The following is a 25,529-nucleotide window of genomic DNA, read 5'->3' on the forward strand; positions in this document are numbered from 1 at the left end:
AAGAAAACAAGATGGTAGGCTTCAAATCATGGAATGGCCAGCACAGTCTCCAGACTTCAACCCCATCGAGCTGGTTTGGGATGAACTGGACAGCAGGGTGAAAGCAAAGCAACCTCCAAGTGCAACACATTTGTGGGAACTTCCGCAAGTGTTGGGAAGAACTTTCCGAACAATATTTGATTTCCATTGTAAAAAGAATGCCACGAGTATGTTCGGCTGTTATATCTGCAAAAGGTGGCTACTTTGGCGAGTCAAAAATTTAGATTAGATTTTGTTCAACAAAACGATTTCATGATTTATTTTTTATCTGCAATTGTTTATTTGTTCTATGCTTTAATTTCAGAGTACATTGAAACACTAAACTGCTTAAATTTCAGTAAAAACTGGAAAAATGGGCGTGTTCTAAAACTTTTGACCGGTAGAGAGAGTGTGTGTGTGTGTGTGTGTGTGTGTGTGTGTGTGTGTGTGTGTGTGTGTGTGTGTGTGTGTGTGTGTGTGTGTGTGTGTGTGTGTGTGTGTGTGTGTGTGTGTGTGTGTGTGTGTGTGTGTGTATGTATATATATATATATATATATATATATATATATATATATATATATATATATATATATACATATATTGAGTCAAAAGTAGCGCCCGATTTCTGTTTTTTCAGCTGTCAGATTCTTTCTGGGAAGTCATGTTATTAATAATTGTCTTGCAGATTATTAATTTTCGTAATTTATTTATTTTTGATTTTGTTTTGCAGGTTATTGCTGCGAGTTTGGAAAGTTACTGAATTTGCACCAAATTGAACCATGAATTACCTTTCAATGAATCAACGCATTGCGGCCGTGAAACATTACTACAAATGTAATACACAACCAACGATGGCGGCACGCCGTTTGGCACAGGAATTCGATATTAACCCAAAGATGTACACATCCTTACACACGTGACTGGAAGTAGTTCGCTATAAATGGCCATGTGTGGTTATCTGTGCCTCTTGGCTTGAGAAAGCTTGCAGACCGCAAGGGAAACGTCATCTGATGGGGGCTCTCTTTCCTGTTTGTTAAAAAAATTGGGGAGTCGTGTTTACTTGGACTTTGTTCGACCGATTGGTTGGCTGTGCTTTGGAGATGAACGATGTATTGCCCCGACCACATCAATTTAATGATGATATATAATTGACCCCTCCCACACTCCTCTATCCGAAGAAGCTGCGTAAAGCAATCCAAGAAGACTGACACAATATAAGCGCTATGCCGTTTCGAAACCTTCCCAGAGTTCCTCAACAACCGTAAAGAGAGAGCTGATTGGATATTCCCTCCATTCACAGGTGAGAAATGTGGGTGGCTCTTTCTTTATTTTTATTTTGACTGCTTTTGACGTTATCACGTGGTTCATGCTTGGGAACATCGTTAGTATGCATTTTTGTCTATGCTATCACTGATGATGCGCCAATAAGTGATGAAACTGGTCCGGTAGCTGAGGGGGTGTGTCGCATTGGGATTCTCATTTGTGTACTATGTGTGAACGTTTTTATTGTTGTTGAGGAACTCCGGCAAGGGTTCGAAACAGCGTAGCAGTTACCTTGTGTATGTCTTATTGAGTTGCTTTATACAGCTTCTTTGGCTAGAGGAGTGTGGGAGAAGTCAATTATTTGTAGTATCCTAGCCACCTGGGTATAGTTGATTCGGTGAGATGTGGGTGGGTCATATATATATATATATATATATATATATATATATATATATATATATATATATATATATATATATATATATATGTATAAATAATTCCGGCTGTGTGTGTGTGTGAGAGAGTGAGAGTGAGAGTGAGAGTGAGAGTGAGAGTGAGAGACCGCCGTTTCTCAACAACCACTGGACCGATCTAATTGAAACTTGCCAGCTATATTGCTGGGGACCTGAGTATGTGCCTTTTTAAGGTTTGATATTAATCGGACAAGTTTTTCCCAAGTTATGGCCATTTATTTACCAAACCAATGACAGGACACGGTGCTGCGGCCATTTATTTACCAAACCAATGACAAGACACGTTGCTGTGTAGGCGTGGCCGATGGGGAAAGGGCGCCTTAGTTACCAATGACAGGACATGTTGCTTGGCGTTTTGCACCCACAGTATCTATCTTCTATGTATAATTCCAGCAATCTCTCTTTGTTTGCCTTTCAAAAGGTTTGAAATTAATCGGACAAGTGGTTCCCAAGTTATGGCCAAGTTAGAGCGCGTTCCCCATTACGGGTTACAACGTACGGACTTCCTGATAGTGATGACTTACTGTATTCTAATAATTTCTCGATTTCTTATGCGCATTTATAGATAAACACAATGCCCCAATCCAGTCATCGTTTACGAGAGCGAAGGAATGGCCTGTGTCGTTGTTTGAAAGTTTTTTTTTTCTTGCACGTACGGCCATGCACGTACGGGTACGCGAGAGCGAAGGAACGGCCTGTGTGGTTGTTGTTTCTGGCACGCGGTTTGAAAGTTTTTTTTTGCACGTACGGGCACGCATGTACGGGCATGCACGTATGGGTACAAACAGAAAAAGTTCCTGCGCACCATACAAAATTACACAAAACGATACTGACATGTACCCTAGCAATATAATGGTCAGCCAACGTGCCTTGACATGTTCCCCAATTTACCTGTGAATATCCGGAATTTGCACCTACCCACTGTGCACTGCATGCACAAGTTGCTATGCACGTGTACTGGGTCATGTGACATTGCAATTTCTTCAGTATCACGTGTTACACTGAGGGACAACTTGGTAAACCGTCCCAGCTGTGAAAAACATTTTATTGACGTCTAAATGTCATTAACATGATGCTACGCCTTTCTGAAAATGAACGTCTATGTGCTATTGGCATGCTTGAGACACGAATGCCACAAAACGTTGTGGCTCGGCATTTTGGTGTCCATCGGAACACCACACAGTCACTCTGGAGACGTGATCAACAAACTGGCAACATCAGAGACCATCCACCTTAGAGGTGACCATGTGTGACATCAGGTCGGCAGGATAACCAAACCCAGTTTGTGCACCATATCAATCAGTTCCAGACAGCAAGTTTGACAGCTCTCAGCAACCTTGGCTTGCAACCAATCATTGCCAGAACTGTCAGGAATCAGTTATGTAAGCATAATATCTGACCACGACGACCATCAGTATGTCCGATGCTATTGCCAAGTCATCGACATGTGCACTTAGCTTGGTATAGACAACGTCTGAGGTTCAGGAGACAGTATTGGGCTGCTATCCTCTTTACAGAAAAGTGAAGCTTCCATCTTGACAGTAGAAATGGCAGTTGTCGCATTTATCGACAAGAAGGGGAACATTACGTTGGTGCATGTATTGTGCAACATTCGTCCTTTGGCTGTGGAAGCGTGATGGTATGAGGAGACATCACCGCACATTACTGAACACTGCTGGAGGTCATTAATGACAATTTGACAGATATTTGGTACTGTGATGAAGTTCTCAATCCTCATGTCCTCCTGTTCCTGCAGATTCAAGGATGTTACATCACATTTCAACAGAATAATGCAGGCCCTTATGCAGTCACTGAGTTCATCACACAGCAGAACATTCTCACACTTCCCTGGCCAGCTGTTTTACCTGATCTTTCTCCCATAGAACATGTGTGGGATGAAATTGAATGATGATTGCGCCGTCTTCAAAACCAGTCGGCGACGTTAGCCTAACTGTGGCAGGCCTTGGTCCAGATCTAGAATGACATCCCTCAAGCCTTCTTCAGCCATCTTGTGTCCTCAATGAGGCACCATTGCTAAGCTTGTGTTAATGCAAATTGTGGTCACACAAGATACTGAGCTGTTAACTGACTTTTCACCGCATCTCTCATCGAGCCTCCAGAGGACATGTCTTGCACACGTGTTGACATTTTCATGTCAATTTCATGTTTATCAAACACTAAATATTGATAAGACCAAACAATGTGATGTGTTTATTTTCATTTCACAAAGGTGTAAATGATACACAGGAACTTGTATCCACTGGTATTTTTCCCCCCACAAAGAATACTTGTTATTTATACATTGCACAGTTCATATTACTTCTGTACCCATCCCCCAACCATTTTTCACTTCATGGCATTTAAGTGACAGGAGAAAGATAAATGATAGAGAGAGAGTCCTTTCTGGCCTGAAAAAGTAACTTTTACACTTGCATATACCCTCATAGTATCAGTGTATCATGCAAATGCATTATGATTGCACCAGTTCAAAGGGGGGGATAATATGCAAGTATATATATATATATATATATATATATATATATATATATATATTAAAAACCCAGCAGTATTGTCGCAACAAAGTTATCGAGTCGGCGAGTAATTTGAAACATTAAAATATATATATATATATATATATATATATATATATATATATATATATATATTGTCAATGAAAAAAAAAGGTCGCTCAGATTTACAGGGCAATCAAAAGCTTTTCAAAGCAATAACGTTGAACTGTTTTTAGGGTTCAAATACTTTCCATTTGATCGATTCTTGCAAGATGTGTTGCAATATTGTATTGTTGTTAAAATGTACAGTGTTGGAAATAGTTATGTAAATATATGTATAGGAGTTACAAACAAGCAACTGCAATTCTTTACGAGTGGTCAATTTATTACAATTGTTACAGAACATACAAAATACACGCAAGGAAGTTGTTTGATGCGCCGGTGCAGTGTTGTATTTTAGTGAAACTCATGTTTTCCATAGAACACCTTTATTTTATTTTCATTCTGCCATACGATTAATCAATGTGTGATTGTAGAATGTTTCTCTTTGTAAGTGGCGATCAGCAAATCCATGGCCTGTCATATAACGTCATTGAATGAAGTTGAGAGTTTGTTTTCTTTTCCTCAGTTTTTGCAATTTTTCCTTTAACAGTACAAAGGATAGATTTGTTGTTTTGTTTCCATTCCTCTCAATTTACAGTTCAGCTCATAGATCCTCAAGCCAAGCTGGGGTTTTCAATCTTTGCTTTCCAGGTATTATTTCCCTTAATTTACTGGATGCTTGAGATCATTTCCTTGCTCAAAGATGAGTCCCTGCTTAAAGAGGTCTTTGTTATTCAATAAATTCCATGACCAATATAAACCTGTATCTCACCAGCAAATTCCATGATCAATATAAACCTATATCTCACCAGCAATCATTAGTGAATACATCACGGACCAAGATTCAATGACAAATTTGTTCCGATGCATCATTACCGAGGCATGACTTATACTGCTGATGCAGTGCCCCTGCACGTGAGAGCAGAAATTTATCCAGTGTGCCAGTGACAATCACCTCTTGTTTGTGCAAAATACCATGGTATATTTAACGTCTGCCAGCTGATGCTAGCAGATGCAACACACAGCTTGCGAAGCACCAATCGAATAGTTTGACAGGTTGAGAATTGAACTCAGACTTGACATCTTAAATGCCAGTATGCTGCCTCTCAATCATTCTGTTGGATACTTCCCAGGTCAGATGTTTCATATATATTTGTTCAGACTTCCAGGTCAGATAGATTTGATTCCACGCTTTTTGGATCCCCCACAATGCTTCACTGTTGATGTCATACTTTGACTGTGCTTCTGTTCTTTCTTCTGTCCACAAAACTCATTGATTTTTAGTGTATTGTATCGGAATAAATCTGTTATAACTCCCTTCCACTCGATTTGCTCATCATATTTTATCTGATGCCGCTTTTCAGTCTTTTTATTTCTGAGCATTGGTTTTTTAAGCAGCTACACATCCATTGATACCACTTTGTGGTTGTGTATATTCATGTTCTGTTCTGAATGTAACATTCACCCAATGGGCATAAATCTATATTTTATCATTGCAGAGATTGAGCTCATACCCTGTTTGAAGCATCAGGGAATTTGCAAGAAGTCGTGAATGCCTTAGGGCTAGAGATAATCCAGGACAGGTCACCCCTCCATCGCAGAGTGCAGAACTTTCCGTCGCAGAGTGAGAAGTTATGGGAATTGAATCCACACCAGTGATGGTAATGTAACAAGGCTTTACACACCCCGTTACAAAGTGGCACAACTGGAGAATAATAAAACTGGCACAACACAAAAATAATAAATTTTTCAAAAGCACACTTCTACCAGCCACTTACCTTTGACCTGTCTCGTCGGCTCGATTCCGGACCCAACTATAAACTGTCAGACAGGTGCTTCACAGGCTGAGCGTTGCACCACAAAGTGCGCCATCCCTCTTCTGTACAATAACCTAAGTGTGATGTCTGCTCACAAGTTACAGCGGTATCTTTCGATGAAGAGGTGGTGAGTTATTGCCGGCATCCTGAATAAATTGCAGAAATTCCCACCCTAACCTAAAAGGAGGGCACTGAATCAACTGCACAGCTGCGCTCCCTAGAAATGATGCAAAACTGCAGCAATTTTCTGCATAGGAGCAAGGAGGATATAGGTATGAGAACGTGCATTCTCAAGCCTTTTTGTGTTTAAATTGCCATACTAGGGGAATGTGTCCAATTCTAATCAGGGACCTCTATCTCCCTTTTCAAACCCCTCCCAATGCTTAAGACCAATGCCCGTGTATGAAGCATATACGTTATAGAGGCTAATGCATAGATTTCCCCAAGTCCTGCACCTTAATTCTGCCAGCATGAAATATACTGTTACGGAACCGGGGTTGCGGATTACCATGAGGGGGTTCCCCGGACTCGCTCCCTGACCTCCGGACCTGAGGTCACCAGCCACAGATAACCCTGCGGTTTGGCGGGTTGCTCATCAACCACTGATGCCGATTGAGCCAACCAACCCAAGCAGGGTCCTCACATCCAATAAAACATGTTACCTGCCGGTGGTTTGGTTATCCCAATTGGGGACCGCACCCTCAATGCCCACTCGTCTACTTATTACGGCCAAGCAAAACTGTGGGTTGGACGTTGGCTAAAGTAGCAAAGCCAAGCAGTGGGGCAGAATCTTCCTGTGTATTGTCTATCTATTATGTACACTACATTAAGTTAAGTTTCCGTTCGTCATTTGTCATGTTTTAATGTTTATTTTCTTACCTACATGTTTACTGTGTGTTCCTAGTTCGGTTTTGTTTTTAAAATTGTGCTGGTTTGTGAGTTTTCGTTGCTCTTGTCTTATTGGGTTTCCTTGAGGCCTACTCATCTTTCCTGTCTAGGTGTACAATCGTTTTTATTTGTATTCTCTCCCTATTACCATCAGTTCCTATTTTCCCCACTTTTCCCACTTCCCACCATCTATACCTCCCAACTACACCCAATGTTTCTTGTCAGAATTAAAAAAATAAAACAAAAAAAAAACACAAAAACCCTTTCTCCCTCGACACCCATGAGAACCGATCCTTCTTCTTCTTCTTTTTATTCTTCTTCCTCCTCCTGCCGGTACATCATCTTCCTTCAATTTGAGCTGATCCATTCTCACCATTACCTTCACGATTTCTTCCAACAAACTTCCATTCCCTAATCTTACCGAATCTTCAAAAATTCATCCCAAAGAAATTGTTCCTTTTATCCTTTCTAACTATACACCTCCCGAAACCACGTGTTTCTCTCTACCCCTTCCTCTTCCTGGTACTTTTCATCGACCCATCAGTTTCACTCTGCGTTTGCCAATCCAAATTCACCATTCACCTCACGATTTTTCTTCAACTTTTCCTTTTCCAAATCTGATGCAATCTTTATCAAAAAATAACAATAATAATAATAATAATAACAACGGTCTCTGATAATGCTTCAACTTCCTCTTTCACACGTGTGGTTCTCATTACTGTATCATAATTCACGACTCTTTTTCTATTTCAACAGATTGCTCTCAATTCGACCTTTCCTTCATACCTTGTCGAAAAAGTCCAATTGTTACAACGTTTCTTCTCTCCATTTTCTTAATTCACCTTTATTGCATCCCTCAAGTAATGTCTTTAGTCTCATTTCTGAACTAAAAAAATTTAAAACCCCAGTTTGCTACGCACGTTTGTGTTCCATCAATCGTCATTTTCTTTCCAACTTCAGTGCCAATTCACCCCTCCCACCCCTCCCGATCAAAGCAACCGTCAAACTATTTCCCCCTCCAAGCTTCCCTCTCACCTTTCTCAAAAACTCCCCCCCTCTCACCTTTCTTCCTCAACTCTCCCCACTAACCCTTCTCCTTCTAATCACCATTCACTCCCCCTTCTCAGAGTTGCCCCCCCTCTCATCCACAAAGCTGCCTCCTTCCCCTGCTCTCTCTCTCCTCCATCTCATCACTCCACCTCCTCAAATCCTCAACTGCCTTTTTCCTCCTCTCATTACTCCCCACTGTACCTCAACCCAGCACCACAGAGCCTTTTCTCCTCCTCATCCGGCCCCTCCCCGAGCTATTCTGCAATCCCCCACACTCATTCAAGAACTCTCCTTACCTCCCCCCCTCCTCCCTTGTCCTACCCTCCCCCTCCCTTCCCCTGCACCCAAAGCCTCCTCCCCTCCCTCTTCCTTTCCCTGAAAATATCTGCTGTTCTTCATCCGCTCCAATCGGTTCTTCTGACCACATGCTTGTCAAAGTAGACATTTCTCTGGCTGTTATTAGAGAACCACCTCAACGCTGTCGAGTTTGGCATTTCACCCAGGCCGACTAATGCAGGAGCTAACAGAGATTTGTACTACATCTCGAGTGCAAAAGGTTTGAGAGCTAAAGTCATTAGATGGTGGGATGGGGACCTCCGAATGGGCATTCTTAAGTTTTCCAATTGGTGCATTACGTAGGGGGCGCTGCTTAAAGTAGCCACCAAAATCCGTTTAAATTACATTTCGAGTACATGAATCAAACTGGTGCCAAAAGTTTAATTTTGGCACTGTAGTTACCGATATGTAATTCTTAAGTGACGGATTTGGTGCAAAACCCATTTAAGAATGGCCTAAAGAGGGCGCTATTTTTCGCACATTTAAAACGCATCTCAAGTACATCAATGGAACTTTGTGAAAATATTCCTTTGACCTTCCTAATGCAGGATCAGTAGTTCTTAAGTGACCCCTTTGGTGCAAAACCCATTTAAGAAGGGTTCATATATAAATTATGGTCAAATTCCTGTGAAGGAGGAAGTAAGATTGGTGTACTCAGGAACCAACATTTGCTCCAGGTATTAAACGATTCGATAACTGCATGGAAGATGACGAATCACTTGTGGGCCTACATGACTCGTCATATATACTGCTGGCTTAGCATGCAAGGATGGGCTCATGCAGTGTGTTGGTGATACATGTAGATCAGCTGTGTAGCATAGTTGGTGCTGTGATTCCCATTTCATCATTCTGAATGTAGTAGTTAGATATTTTACAACTGAGAGGTGAGTTTTATCTAGAGTTAGAGTAGTTCAGATAACATATATTAGGGACCCTAAGCAAATAACTTATTGTGGCTTGTGGTTAAATCAACGAATTGTCCACGAGGAGGGGTTTAGTATATTCCATAATTCAGCCTACAATTCATGGATCCCTAGCCCATTCTTGACTGCATCTCCACGCACTGAGGTAACATTTGTTGATGGTGACTGTTTTCGCTTTCTTTATTATTATATTCACTAATAATAATGTAAATCTTTTCTACCAGTAATACAAGAAATGGTGTCAGCGAACAGCACTACTTATTAGTCTCTACCACAGAGCTGCAGATGTCTCTCATCCCATTATCTATCATTTTAGAATTAACACCAGTATTGATAAACTCTGGTATTGTGTCATATGTAATCCCAACTTTTTGGGATTTTATAACATGTTTTTGAAGCACATTTTTGCTAGTTATAGCTTATGAAATCCATTTCTTTTCAGGTCATAGGCCAGTGAAACAGATATGGAATCATCTGATCCTTCCAACAACGATGTTCCTGAATCCAGGCGTTGTATTCTCCACATTGCCAGCAAGCCCTCAGCGAAGACCCCACATTGTGATGTTTTTCCATTCAATGAGAACTGGAGTACTGTGCAGGCTGCAGCTGAGAAAAGGTGTGCAAAACCCCAATTTCTGAAATCAGTGTACTATGACTTGGTTGGCAGCTTGCCTCAGAACCCGGATGAGAATGATGGGTATCATGTAGCCTGCTACCAGAAATTCACAGCCGTCACATCAACAACCTTAGCTACTGGAGATAGAACATCTGACCTTTGTCAGAGGAGTTTGCCTCATTTGTGTTCAAACGCAAGGGCAGATGACGAAGCTGAACCCTCGTCATCTGGAATACTTCCTGCAACTTGCCTTTTCTGCAATTCAAAGAGGAAGAAGAAAAAAGGTGGAGCTATCGAACTGTTAGGTTCGTGTCAGACATTAGAGGCCGGACATAAAATGCAAGAGGCCGCTGAGCAACTTCAGGATGAAGCTATCCTTTCCAAGGTCGTTGGTGTGGACCTGGTTGCAAAAGAAGCAAAGTATCATCACTCATGCAAGAGCGCATTCTTATTTGCAGCCAGTAGAAATTCTAATACTGATGACATTCCACAGAAAAAGAGTTGCAATTAGACATATCCATGAATGTGTTGAAAAGTCTGTAATTGTTGACAAACGTGCAGAACTGTTGACATCTGTTTATCAACGTTATTTGGACTTTTGTTCATCTGCTGATGAGTCCCCTATGCATAAGCAAAGTCTCATGCGAAACCTTAGAAATAAATTTGGGTCCAAACTCAAGATGCAGAGTCCAGCAGGTCAGAAATTGGGAAGCATTCTTTACAACGCAGAAATTGCTGATGATTCCGTACGAGTGGCTTATGACTACGCAGAGTCCGAAGAATGACTCCTCAACCAAGCAGCACTTATTTTCTGAAAGCAGCTGTTAAATGTTCCCCATAAAGACGTACCAGAAAATCCAACACTAGATGATGTCAGAGACTGAGACACAATTGTACCCCAACCCGTGATGAACTTCTTCAAAGTTCTGTACACAGGCAACATATCTGACCAATGTGGAAAGCAGATAAAATGTCGAATTGCTTCAACAAGTCAGGATGCATTGTTTGTTGTTCAAAGAGGCCACGCAAAACCAGCAAAACATGTCACTCTGGGTATGGCTATCAGATCTATCACTGGTAGCAAGAAACTTGTTCAAGTTCTGAATAGGTTTGGTCATTGTCTTAACTATTCTTGCTTGGAGGAACTCGAAACAGCTACCGCTGAAGCGATCCAAGAGAGAAAAGAAGCTCGCCCTGAGAACACTTTGCCAGGACTTCCGATGGGACTCGCGTTTGACAATTGTGATGAAATGACCCAAACGTTGTCAGGAGCAACACACTTCATGATACGATGGGAATTCTGTATTAAAACTGCCATGTGATAGTACCAGCATTCGACAGATTAATGAAACACCAATGCAAGTTAGAAAGCCAATACCAGGAGCAAAGAAAGCTGTCCAGAAGAAGAGGTCTCTCACTGTCGCTGACACTCCTCTTGCTCCGTATTTCGGTGTACCCAAAATGACAGTCTTCAGCTACAAGAACACATCCGTATATAACCTACCAGACGTGGCAATTAGGGCAAGGCGTCTTGACCTCATATGGATGATGTGCCACGCGTTTGAGACTGATGTTCATCCCATGTGGGTTGGCTTCAATGCCATCTTCTACAAGGATGAGCTACCAAAACAGGAAGCGAGATACATGCCAAACCTTAAGGAGCCTATCACCAGCTTGTCAGTAGTGCGAAAAACCCTTCAGACAACCCAGAAGTGTGCTGCAGAATGCAATCAAGATTTCAACGCCCTACTTAGCAGTATTTCAGCTGTGTCAGGCAACGTATTCAAAATAATCCAGTAATACTGTCACAACCATGAAAGCGACAATGTTCTGCTATATTGGAAAACCAATATTCCTCGAGACAAAGTGCTCAGACATGTGGTAACTCGAGCATGCTGCCCCACAGCCAGATGGCTACTCGGTAAGAAATGACCTTTGTTTCACCTGCTTTATATTGATCTTAATATCACGAAAACAGGTGTTTGCATCTGACACCTTCTTAAATGGGTTTTGCACCAAAATGATTACTTAAGAACTCGTGATCCTTTTATTATGAAGGTCAAAATAATATTTCCACAATGTTTCGTTGATGTACTTTAGATGCGTTTTAAATGTGCTAAAAATAGCGCCCTCTTTAGGCTTTTCTTAAATGGGTTTTGCACCAAAATTGTCACTTAATAATTACTGATCCTCATCAGGATGGTCTAAAGATTATTTCTACAAAGTTTCAATAATGTACTCAAAATGTGATTTAAACGTGACAGTGGCGCCCCCTTTAGGCCGTTCTTAAATGTGTTTTGCACCAAATCCGTCACTTAAGAATTACATATCAGTAACCACAGTGCCAAAATTGAACTCTTGGCACCAGTTTGATTCGTGTACTCAAAATGTAATTTAAACGGATTTTGGCAGCTACTTTAAGCAGCGCCCCCTACGTAATGCACCAATTGGAAAACTTAAGAATGCCCATTCGGAGGTCCCCATCCCACCATATAATGACTTTAGCTCTCAAACCTTTTGTACTCGAGATGTAGTACAAATCTCTGTTAGCTCCCGGACTAGACTGGAAGGGTATTCAAGCAGCCAAACTTTTAGATTGGTCTCCGACATACTTTATCCGACATAAACTCATCCTGGGAATTTTTTTCAAAGAATCTCTATCTCTCTCATCCCCTCTCGTCTTCAGTTGTCCTACCCTTCCTCCCGCCCATGGTTCACTGAAGCTTGTGGCGAGGCAGATGTCCTGAAACAACTAACCTTTTCCTCATGGAAAGCAAATCCAACTGAGGGTAATCTCAGTTCCTTCCATAAAGCTCGGAACAAGTGTCTGTCTACCCTCAGGAGAGCCAGAAAACAACATCTTTCTTATCTCAACTCTGAACGCTCAAACCTCTCTCCCTCCTCCAAATCCTGGTGGCATCTAATCAAATTTTTTCTGGTGTATGTTCCCCCTCCATCCCTCCCAACTCAAATGGCCGCACTGCTGATGCCGCACGTAAAAAGGCTGAATGCCTAAACTCCGTGTTTGCATCTAAATCTTGCGTCCGAAACCCATCGCTTTCTGTACCCACCTTACTCAGTCGCACCCAGCTGTCCCTGGACTCTGTGTCCTTTTCTTCTGACAAAGTGGAGAGCTTGCTGTCAAACCTTGATTCAGATTCTGCAACCGGTCGAGATGGCATCAGTCCACGTGTCCTCTGCTCTTGCTCACCCTCTCTCTGTTCGATTCACCCTCTCAATTGCTCAAGGTCATCTGCCATCTGCTTGGAAATCAGCAAACATTACATCTCTGCATAAAAAGGTGCAAAAACAGATCCCTGCAATTACAGACCAATCAGCCTTCTTCCAATCATCAGCAAGGTTATGGAATGCATCATCACTTCAGACATTAAATCCTTCCTCTTCTCCAATGGCTTGATTTTTCGATCATAAATTTGGTTTCAGACTAGGTCACTACCCTGGATATTCTGCTTCAGCTCTCCCAACAATGGATGGAGGTATTCAATGCCAGATATGAAATCAGAGCCATATCCTTAGACATATCACGTGCTTTTGACACGGTCTGGCACCCTGCCCTGCTCACCAAACTCTCTTCCTATGGTATCCAAGACCATCTTCCCTCATGGCTCACAGACTTCCTCTCCTGTCACAGCGAACATGTGGCCCGAAATGGAGTTCTCTCATCCCCTCTTCCTGTCTGAGCTTGAGTTCCTCAAGGCAGCGTTCTGGGCCCTGTTCTTTTTCTGCTTTTCATCAATGATCTCTCCGACTCTCTGGAAAATTCTCTTTAGCTCTTTGCTGATGACTCCACCCTCCGCCGTACCATTTGTCATCCCTCAGACTGACAAGCAGCAGCTTCTTTGCTGTCTTCAGACCTGGATGAAATCACAAATTGGTCCCACACGTGGAACATGCCCTTCAATCCTGATAAATCTCACACTCTCACTATGTCTCTATGAAAGGACCATCTGGAACCCCCCCCCCCCCATACACACACACACACACACACACACACACACACACACACACACACACACACACACACACACACACACACACACACACACACACACACACACACACACTTTCTCAACCATTCTCTGGAAGAAGTTTTCATTCAAACTTCTGGGTTTCGCTATTTGCCATGATCTTTCCTGGGAAAGCCACATTTCCAACCTGGCCCCAAAAGCCAATCGCCAACTGGGAATCCTCCATCGTGCAAAGTCCTATCTCGGCCCACCTGAGCTCCTGACCACATACAAAGCATTCGTCCACAGCCTGATGGAGTAATGCTCTCTCTCTCTCTCCTCTTGGCTTGTGCTTCTGCCTCTCATCTTTCTTGGCTGCACACTGTGGAAGCCAAGGCATTTAGAATCATTGGTATCTCCCATGGTTAGGCTGAGTCTTTGGGCCTCTCACTCTCACCGCATGCAGGTCGGTGATCTTTCAGTCTCCTCTCCGGTCTCGCTCTCCTTGCTCTGTCTGCGATATGTCCCCCCCCCGCCCCCCATATTTTCGCAGGACACTCAAAGTCCGCCAGTAACCCCCTTCTGGTAAAACTACCAAAATCATGAATCGCTGCTCTCACCTTCACCCTTTCATTCCTGTCTTTGGAATAAACTCCCACACTCTCCTCAATCCCATTCTCCCCTCCAGGTCTTCAAAACAGTTGTTCACCAACACCTCTTATCTTCCCCCATTCAAAACTACGATCTTTTCTACCCCCGTTAATCTACCCCAAACCCACCTCCTTTAAATTCCCTGCCTTCCTTCCGGAAAGTCCCTTTAATGTCCATCTTGTATTCCCTGTGTTTGCCGCCCCATCCCTCTCCCTTCCACAGATCTCCTAATGTTTCTGTTTTACCGCTGTTTTGTCCTTCTCTCTCCCACGCCTCTTGTTTCCTGACCCCTTGTTGTGTATTGTGTGTTAGCTCTCATACGAGCCTCGATAATGTATACAAAAACAAAAAAAAGAGCAGGTCCGAGAAATGTTTAACAGTTCTAATCAGCAAGCATTTATTTACACACACACAATCATTATTTTCCAAGTATTTACAAGGTAATCAAAGAGCATGGGCATGTATTTACAAACAAAGCAACAAGTGGTGCCAGGCACAACAAATCCCGCCCATTTAAGGCATAGTTATTTTGGGGATCAAATTTAAATTTGATATATCCTTAACCTGAATGTTGATTATAAGGAATAGAATAAGGAATATTTTAATCTCAGTTTGAAGTCAATTAAACTATTTTGACGAAGTTGAGCGAAAAACGATTTTGACCTTTTCGTGACCTGACCTTGACCTTTGACCGAATTGGACCCAAAACGTAATGGGGTCGTCCAAGGTTCATTACCCACCTGTGGATACAATTTGACAGTGTTTGAGCAAGCCGTTTTCCCGTAAAGTTGTATTTTCGTAACCATGTTTTAGTTTAATGGAAAATTTGTAATTTTGACCGATGACCTTGACCCCCAAAACTTCGGACCCTACCGATCTTCACAAATATGCATTTTTCACGATAGGGATGGGTACGATTATAAGTGACAAATAGAATAAGGTTCACCATAAGCTTAGTTTGAAGTAAATCAGATCATTTTTGACGAAGTTATGAGCGAAAAACGATTTTGATCTTTTCCTGACTTTGACCTTTGATCCAATTGGACCCAAAAGTTAATGGGGTCGTCCAAGGTTCATTGCCCACCTGTGGATTAAATTTGATAAAGCCGTTTTGCCGTAAAGTTGCTAACAGACAGACAGACAGACAGACAAACAAACCGGAAAATTACAATATCCCGCTCCCTCCCTCCGGGGGGGGGGGCCGCTCTGAAGGCGGGCTCGGACCTAGCCTACTGTCTCCCCCCCACTCTATCGCCTTTGCCTGTCTCTGTCCATACCCACTCCCTTAATTTGCCACACAACACAATAAAATTTATCCCCTCTTTATTTTTATTATTTTTATTTCCCTTTTATAATCGTCTCCCTCACGCCCTTTATCGTCATTGTCTGGCTAACCTATCCTGTCAACCTAGCCTACTCCCAACCCCTACGTTCCCTCTCTGGAAGGGAATAGGGAGAGACTCGCATCCTGTCTCGAGGCCTAAGAAAGCTTCAGAATGGCCTCCTCAGAGTTCAGCGATCTACCTAGGTGAGTCCAGCGGCCTACAACGAGCGAAGGGATGGATGGTGCGAAGGGGTACATCTCCTATCTACCCTAACATTCATTAACCTGAAACTACCCCGGGGCTTTCCAAAAACGCCTCACACTTTAAAACTATCGGTTTTAAAAACCATGATTCCGTCGCCTGTGTTGGTGTCCATTATAAATTTGGGCCTTGCCCTCAAATTTTCATTCGTGCCCTTGCACAATTTCCTGGCTGGTCAGCATGCCCACTACACTATCCCGGCCCTTCTTGGGCCCTTGGCCTACTCTGGCCGACTAGTCCACAGCCTGATGCTCTCTCTCTCTCCTCTTGATTTCTCCTCTCTCCTCCTCTCCTCTCTCTCTCTCTCTCCTCCTCGGATCTCAAGTCCGGTGCCCGGGGTCCCCACGAAACAAAACTCACCTTTCCACAGCCACGCTCCCAGCCAGTCCATGAACTCCTGCACCCTCCAAACGGGTTTCGTGCCTTCTCACGGCATCAACAACAAAACGACCTCCTTTTAATAAATTTGAATAACCCACTAGCTAACATTAAACTGACCCCGGGGTCACTTGGGTGGGAATCACTCCTCCCCCCAACCAGCCATTTGCACCATGCATACGACATTCGCTCCACTCACATACTTGGGCCCGCTGTCCCATATTCACTCATTGTACACTTTTCACTCTTTTCCACTCACACCAACACTCCACACTGCCATTCTTCCTAATTAAATCCCCTGACTAACTCGTGCTCCCTCATCATCCCTTATTCTCATGCACGTTCCATTTACTCTACGTAGCTAAGCTACGTCTCCACTACACATTTCCAGTCTGTCCATGTCTCCAAAAATCCAAAAATTCCCATTTCCTAAATATAAACTGAAATCCCTCTAATTAATCCATTCCACGGGCTCCACGAGGCCTTGTCCCTGCCTCCATGAAACCGGTCTATCGCTAACCCATCCCCCTAACTAGTACTTCCTGTGCCCCCTAAGCAAGGGGGTCTTCCACCTCCTGCCTGGGGCTCGTGTCCACTCGAAGTGGCGAGGCTTGCTTTTTTTTTCCTGCGCACACCAGCGCGGCAACTCACAACCTGCGCTCTTTTCCGTGACATCATGGCAGCTGCTCGCGCTTCGCGCACCTCGTCCCTTCTTGGACGGTAACATCCGGCAGAGATTTCCTTCTGCCGGATTTCAACCATGCAGCCACGACGTCACTGCGCATCCCAAAGCAAGCCCCGCGTTTGAGGGGTTCCCCACGCGAACACATGTGCTCTGCTCATCGGAGCTTTACAATCACGCTCGCGTAGAGAACCCGTCCGGTCCAAATCCATTATCCAGCCTACCTTCTGTCCGTCCGCGGGATTGGATAACATCCATCGCGTGCGTTTCCGGACCGGGTTTCACTCACGTATCCGCGCACGTGGCGGCCTCGTGCGGAGCACAGCACGGACCCCGCGCTCGCTGCTGTGCAAACCCGGAACGGTGCTCAAAACAGCTACAGCCGCTACCCGGCTTTTGTCCCTCATCTGTCGCAATCGTCGTCGCCATTCAACGCGCACACTCCTGCGTGCCACGACGCTCACATACCTCACCATGGCACTCGGACACGCGGTTGTGCCCTCTCGCATAACAACCGCCATTTCTCTTTCATACCGTGACCTCACACACGCGGTTTCTTTCACACACGGCACTTCTCCCTTAAACACCTTTTTCACTCACGCATCGTGCTTCTTCCATACACGGGGTTTCACTCGCACACGCCATAACACTTACAGACAGGGTTTCACTCACACAATGCTTGCTTTCCAGCACGCATTTCGCCACACTCGTAACCACACACACCGGGGCAACCATGCTGGGGATTTGCGCTACCTCAAGCGCTCCCGGGGTCTCCATACCCCCCAAGCTCCACGTGCACCCATTCACAGCACTCGCCCCCTCTCCCTCGCAAGGCTCGACCGGACTAACCTCGTCGCGATCCACCTCAAGGGGGCACATTTCCTCCCTTCATTCCTGAAGGAGGCTATCCTGCTGCTTGCATCTGGTCCCAACACATTCCTCAAGCTCAACCCCATTGTCCCTCACTACCTCCATGTGTGTGTGTTCATCCTTTGTGTCGTCCACTTCACCCCCTCTCTCCTCTATCTCCCGTGTCTCTGTTATTTCTATTTCCTGCGTCTCCGTCATTGTCACCGCTACCTCCTTTATTATTTCCTTTTCTTCCTCGCTCCGTTTTCCTTCCCATTTGAGTCGTTCTTCCTCTCTGAGCCTCTTTAGTTGTTCATTTTCTTTCCGGAGCTTTTCCATCTCCGTGGACTCAAATTATGCTGTTTCCTTGAGTTGATCAATTTCAAATTCACATTGTTTTTGTTTTCTTCCCCACCGTCTCTCACGTTCTTCATTCTCCAATCTCATCTTTTCTTTCAATTGGTTAAGCTCCTTTTCCTGCTTCATTCCTTGTTCTTTCACTATCTCCGCACACTCCAACCTTGCTTTGGCTTCTAACTGTTAGATCTGCACAGTGTGGTTACTTAACGTTTCATTCTCCATTCTCTTTCTTTACTCTCTCAACATCCTCAGCTCGTTTTGTAACCCCGTCTCTTTGTTTTGGTGTTTCCGTAACTCAGAAGCTTTTTTTTCTAATTCCTCTCTCATCTCCTCACACTCCAACCTTGCTTTGGCTTCCAACTGTTCGATCTGCACAGTGTGGTTCCTCAACGTTTCATTCTCTGTTCTCATTCTTTCCTCTCTCAACATCCTCAGCTCGTTTTGTAATTTCGTCTCTTTGTCTTGGTATTTCTGTAACTCAGAAGCTTTCTTTTCTAAGTTCTTTCTCAAATTGCATGCCTCCTCACTCATTTCATCCATTCTCTTGCTCATTTCCGCCTCGCTTTCCACTGCTTCCCTCCTCAATTCGTCCATTCCCTCACCGAATTCCTTGCTAATTTTGACCCAATACTTTCCTCTTATTACCTCCTGTTCCAGTCTTTCTCTTTTCCGATTGCCTATTCTTACCTCTTCCTTCAGTAGTTCCAATTCCACATCGTGTTTCCGTTTTTCCTTTTCCAGCTTCGTTTTCCATTCTTCTTCTAAGTTCTTTCTATCCTGGGAGTTACTAATTTGTTCCTCTTTTCTTTTCTTCAGTTCGCTCTCCGCACTTCTTTTGCATGCTTGCTCTCTCCTTTCATTCGTTCTCTCACCGTTTTCTTTTAGTTTTCCCAGATATTTCTCTGTTTTGTGCCCGAAGCCTGCCAATGTCCGCCAGCCTTGCCTGCCATGATCACGTGGTTTCAATCGTTGGTTAGGAGCCCCGCCTCGTATCGTGCCGTTCGCTGTGCTAATTATAGCAGACCGCTCCGTGCTGCGCTGAGGTGCGATCGCGCCGCTATTTTGCGACTCCGTTTGCCGGCGAAGTTCATGCTCAGTGTATGAGGGTGAGCGCCCCCACTGATTGCAATTAGCGGTGGGGTTATAAAAAGAAGAACCGTCCGGGGCCATGGATCCTACATCAACACACATTCCTAAACCACCCTGAACCCGTTCACCTTGAACCGCCATCTTGCTTCTTGGAAATAATTTAAAGCTCGTATTTTGGTGGGAATCGAGGATCGCTTTACACACCCCTGATCCGATTCCCGTTAATTTAGTTTGGAGGGGAATGAATTTGAATCTCACTCCTCGACACCAGTGTTGTAGATTTCCCGCCCGTCGGCGTGTGAACGACCGCGTCTAACCAATAGCGGTCGCTTCGCCCACCGAACGGACAATCCAGTCGCGGCTTTCTGGATCAACGCCGGAAACCAGCCACGGGTGTGTTTTTAACCACACCACAACCTTGTCCGCACTCTACCCACACGCTACAGGGTCCGATCGCCAAATCTTCGATTTACGTAATTATTCACAGACAGACTACCGAGAGATTGTACCTCAACGGGACAGCTTGGAAACGAGTCGCTTAAGCAGCTCGCTTCCTTTTGGGATAACCGAGCGGGGTATTATCGCGCAGTCCCGTTGGACACGATCACTTTACCGGCTTTTTAAAAACCAACTATATTCCGAGTACAAGATGGGGCAGTTCAATGAGGGAATGGACGCAATGAACAGGTTTACATTCACATGAGGACATTTATTATAATAAAGCACGTATGCAATTAAACAAGGCAAAACACGTATGCAATTACACAAGCAACAAAAGCACGACAAAAGAACTACAACCGTCTACTTATTATGTACAGTCACTTGCACTTAACAGCAGTTCCTACTTATTAGACGGGCCCACGGACGGACGGACACACACACACACACACACACACACACACACACACACACACACACACACACACACACACACACACACACACACACACACACACACACACACACGAATCGATGGCAGAGGCCTTTAATAACGAGCTCCAGCTCGGAGGACAGGTGAGCTGAAACCCAGAACCTATCTCGAACCTCTCCACCTCGTGTGGTCTTCAAGTTGTTCGGACCCGGGCTCCAGCGAGAGTGAGCTGGATCCAATCGCCGTGAGCTGCGATCCTTCCCGAGCTCCCGCGAATCCTCCCGCGCTTCTCAACACATGCTGGTGAGACAAGGCACTGATCCTTCCCGTCGATGCGTCGCTTCCCCGAGGAAACACCTCCACGAAGAGGTCGATGAGTCGCACCAAGCCGGGAACCAAAATGGAGAACAAAGAGCTCCACGAACCATGAAGAAGAAGCCACCACTCGCAGCTCGAGCCGAGCAACCAGCTTAACTTCCTTCCAAGCAAAGCAGCTCGAAGCAAAAAGCTCTCCCGAGGCAAGCAGAAGCCGAAGCTCACAGAACCATCAAAGCAAAAAGCCTCAAAAAAGCCTCCTCCCGAGCCAAGCCTCAGCCGAAGCTCACTGAGCCAGCCGAAGCAAAAAGCTTCCGAAGGCCTCAACCCTAACCCAAGCCAAACAGGACGAGAAGGTCTGCTGAACGGCTACTCTCAACTCCCTTCTCCAACTCTGCCCCCGAACAAAAGAAAAGATCTCCTCTTATCCTTCTCCCGCCCTTCCCCCACTCCCGGCGTGACTCATGACATGCCCTCGTGCTCCATCCCCCGCTCAGCCACGGGTGGGAGGGAGTTGTTGACATCATGAGTCACGGGACAGCAGGGTTTTTCTTGCTCTTCGCAGAAGAGGGGGAGGGATGTCTCCATTGTTCGTTCCCTAAATATTAAAATCGATCCGCAGCGCATCTAATCAATTTCTGAACATTTAAACAATGAAAGGTGAGCTATCTAGGGAACAAGCACTTATCGACATAGCTGACTAAAGGAACCTGTATGTTGTGTGCAATCAAATTCCCAAATTCGTAACAATACAGTGAACATGGGCATCCTGCATTTGAATGGTCTTCCATCTTCAATGTTTTCTTGGATCCTCCTGGTTCGGGATTTATATTTATTTTCCCCCCACTTACCCTTGTCTTTTCCATGGAACATCCGAAAAAAAATCATTAAAATTGAAATTATATTTATATTTATATTTCGACTGACCGACCCTACATTTTAGCTGAAGAACTGTGTAAACCAAGTTATAAAATAACTAAGGCCTAAGCTTAGTTATTTCAATAAGTATGTGTATAGTAACATTCCTCCCCATGTCTAAAGGGAATTACATGTGTGCGCTGCGAAGTTTCTTTCTAGTTAGATTTTTGCAATACCCAACCCCAACAAATCAATCCTTCGCTTCTTCGCACCATTGACGGCATTGCCCACGTGCGTTCGACCACGGACGTGGGCGGAGGTTTCCTCACCTCAGAACACTGACTCCGCCCAGGAAAGGAGGGGGTTCCCCCCTGTCCAATCACGGATGGCCAGCACATCACCCCACAAAACCCTGTCCAATCAGGGCAAAGATTACCTCATTGCTCTGACTCCACCCCAGAATGGCAGGGTTTTCCCCCTGTACTGTCCAATCAGAGGGGGAAAGATATCACCCCACAAAATCCTGTCCAATCAGGGCAAAGATTACCTCAGAGGACCGATCACCCCACCCCGCCCGGGGGGAGGGATAAGAATTGCCAGGCTCCCCTTAGTGCTCGCAGGAGTTGGGTTGGAATTGTCGGAGAAGAAAGGGGTCGCCATTGCTCTTGGTGCGAGTCATTGGTGGTCGTCGTTGCCGTGTCTCAAGCTGGTCCTCTGACTATTCCACAGCCGTCAACTTCCATCTCTCATTTTGTCAAGCAATAACCTGGAGTCCGAGCCAGGAATCTCCGCTGGCCCTCTGTGAGGAGCGACCCTGGCCCCTGTCTGGACCCCGCTATACCGTGTCTGGGCTCGCCGACGACCCCGAGTTTCACACCTGCAGTCACGGGCCAAACCTCACGAGGTGGCCAGGTACTGACCAAACTCTAACCACCAGCCTGTCTTGTCTATCCCCTTGGCTGTGAGGGTCGAAATAAAGATAATCCAGGTCCATTTTCTTTAGGTGTGTGTGTGTGTGTGTGTCTGTGGTGGTGCCATCCTATAAGTAGAAATTGTATGTGTTGATTGCTCATTGTACATTTTCCTGCATATTCGTGATCAAGTCTGCTCTGTCTCCCTTCCCGATGATTGTAAATAAACCCCTGTTAAATGTTCCAGCTCGTTGTCCGTGTTTTCTTTCATTGGCCTAGCATGGTTCAGGCTTGAGAATTCGGAAGGCCGATTGTGCCGTAAGTTGTCATTTGGGCTGGTGCGGCTTTGGTAATTTCTGCTCGATTACGCCGGATCCGAGTCGGTAACAGTAACTCGGTTCGGACAAAGCCGGCCGAGAGTGCGTCTTCCCCGGTAGTTAGATGGTGTGAGTACTTAGGTAAATTGGAATAGACAAGTTGACCCTACCTCACGCCGTTGAAATATTGGCGACCAAGGTACTTTAAGCGACCCGTCGACTCCGGAGTTATCCGGGGTGAGGACCTTTCAATTCCGGTGTTCGGTGGAAGACGGCTCAACTGCTCCATCTAGCGGTCGTTCTTGCCACCGAAACCGGCACCACAACAATATGTTCCAACAGATGAAGGCATTCATTCAGGAGAGAAATATGAATTTCAGTGTCATCAAACATCAGTTAAGGCCAAGTAAAATAAAACAAGAAAAATAGCAATCAGAGATTGCAGATCCTTGCCAGGACTTGTTTTGTGTGGTGTTTGTGTCTTGGTGTGTTATGTAATTAATAATAGACAAAATTAGAACTGCCACTTTATAACTGCTGGCAGTGATGACTGGGTTCCAAGACGTCCCGCTTTGCTGCAACCCCGCTTTGATTGGAAACCCTGACCCTGACCCATGACGGTGATGATTATTCAATTCAATTCAGAATGGGATTAAAATTAATTAAATTCAAATCAAATGGAAGACCAAACAGGTGCAGTCCTGCATTGGAGTAATCAAAAGGAACCCAAGTAAGCAAAACACAAAGATGAAGTCATCAGGAGGAACCTGAAGAGAATTCACATTTCAGCTGCTATTCCTCTCCCCTCAAACCCATCCAAGCACAGCCAAGTGAGCCTTGTTCAAAAAAAAAAAAATCAAAAAGAACCCAGATAAAAACAAATAATTCTGCCTGCCTGAGCATAAGTCTGATCAGTTTGAAATTTCAAACATTTATTTTCCATCCCCACGAGATCATTATCATGAAACTTCACATCGATTAAGCGGTTCCAGAGAAAACACTACTTAATATTTTTCTTCAATCGACTATGGCTGCTAATTCATGTAACCTATCAATTATTCCTTAACAAAATTGTACACCCAAAGCTTGGGGAACATTTGTGTGAAGTTTCCCCTTGATCTGTCCACCCGTTCTGGAGAAGAAGATTTTAAAAATAAGTTTTCGGGTGAATCCAATATGGCTGCCAAACTATGTGACCAATGACATCATCGATGTGAACCTTTTGCTCCTCATGGACAGATGGTCATACTTGTAAAGTTTCGCCTTGAACTGTTCAGCCACTTCAGAGAAGAGGATTTTCGAAGGTTTCTTTGTTGTTGTTAAACAATATGACTGCCGAATCACGTGACCGATGAAGTCATCAAAAAAAATTTCTGTGGACTATTTTATCCCGAGATGACCATCAAAAATTTCATGCCGATCGGATGTGGCGTTCTACATATGCAATCATGATGTCATAAGGAAGGCACCGATGACATTTTAAAAATAAAAATCACACTCATTCCCCATGAGGAGTACTTGCTATGTGCCAAGTTTCAATTTTTTTCCTTGGTGTGGTTTCAGACATACTGTTGCAGGGCCGGGTATCAGCGACAAGCACGCGAGGTGGAGCAGTAGAGTCGGCTCCACCGAACACTCGGAATTTAGAAGTCGTCACCCCGAATAACTCCGGAGCAGACGGGTCCCTTATCGGACCGAAGTTCGCCAATAGGTCGACCACGTGGTGTAGGCTCGATTGCCAATTTTAATTTACCTAAATACCCACGTCGTCCAAACTACCGGGGAAATTCACCCTCGACAGCACTTGTACGGAACGAGCCGCTAGCGTGCTCGAACCGTGTGCGACCCGAGCGGACTGTCACCGAGCTTCCATCGGTCCAAATGTCCCTTTACAGCGGCAACAGCCTGGCTAGTTCTCCAACACGCACCGTGTTATACCAATAAAAGAAACACAAAATGAACTGATACATTGAACACCTGGGTTTATTTATAATGGGGCAGGGGGGCACGCAAGAAGCAGAGTTACCCGAATAATAAGAGGCACGTATGTACAGCAAGGCACTTATACAATTTATTACTTACTAGACTGGTGCCACAAACACACACACACACACACACACACACACACACACACACACACACACACACACACACACACACACACACACACACACACACACACACACACACACACACACACACACACACACACACACACACACACACACACACAATAAACAGTGGCCACAGCCTTTATTGAGGCCTCCAGCTCGGATGGAAAGGCGAGCTGAAGACCAGAGCCTGCCTCGGACCTGTCCACCTCGTGTGGTCTTCGAGCTGATTCAAACCGGGCTCCAGTGAGAGGCGAGCCAAATCCAGACACCGGCGAGCCGCGATCAGCCTCCTTTGCTCCGCTCAGCGCTCGTCCTGGCAACCAAACCTCTCCTCGGTATCTTCAGAGAGACGGCACGCACCCCTTACCGTTCTTGTCGGTGGCAGGATCTCCCAATCTCTCCCTTGTTGTTGTCGGGAGGGACGCGGCGCCCAACCCTTGCGGCTCTCATGGGGGATGGTATCTCTCAAGCTCTCCTCAAAAAGCCCCGTCGTCCGATCGCGCTGCACCCTTATTCACCGTGTCTCCGGGTGGGGGGGGGGCTCCTTATCCCCACTCTCCCTCACTGGACGGTTTTGGCGCACA

At 44.8% G+C, this 25,529-nt stretch overlaps 2 protein-coding genes and 1 pseudogene across 4 annotated transcripts in view; 2 read left to right on the forward strand and 1 right to left on the reverse strand.

Annotated features, from left to right (window-relative positions):
- The window catches only part of LOC147023330 (uncharacterized), a 30,321-nt gene extending 23,923 nt beyond the window's left edge, over positions 1-6,398 (forward strand). The window contains exons 3-4 of one of the 3 annotated variants that reach the window (XR_015060140.1): positions 749-1,318; positions 3,511-5,686. Coding sequence is in view for 2 of the 3 variants with exons in the window: in XM_085888598.1 (XP_085744724.1) it covers positions 5,866-5,918 (53 nt within the window). In the remaining variant the exon portion in view is untranslated. Of the gene's footprint in view, positions 1-748; positions 5,687-5,865 lie in introns of those variants that run through there. The other 2 variants (XM_085888598.1, XM_085888597.1) reach the window with 2 other exon arrangements.
- HERPUD2 (HERPUD family member 2) overlaps positions 1-25,529 on the reverse strand; it is a 112,857-nt gene that overhangs the window by 82,929 nt on the left and 4,399 nt on the right. The window lies entirely within an intron of this gene.
- Positions 8,633-25,071, forward strand: LOC147023331 (uncharacterized; annotated as a pseudogene).

Source organism: Eptatretus burgeri, chromosome 7 (assembly GCF_056783735.1).
Source record: "Eptatretus burgeri isolate ZD-2024b chromosome 7, Ebu_testis_v1, whole genome shotgun sequence".
In the NCBI taxonomy this organism is placed as follows: domain Eukaryota; kingdom Metazoa; phylum Chordata; class Myxini; order Myxiniformes; family Myxinidae; genus Eptatretus; species Eptatretus burgeri.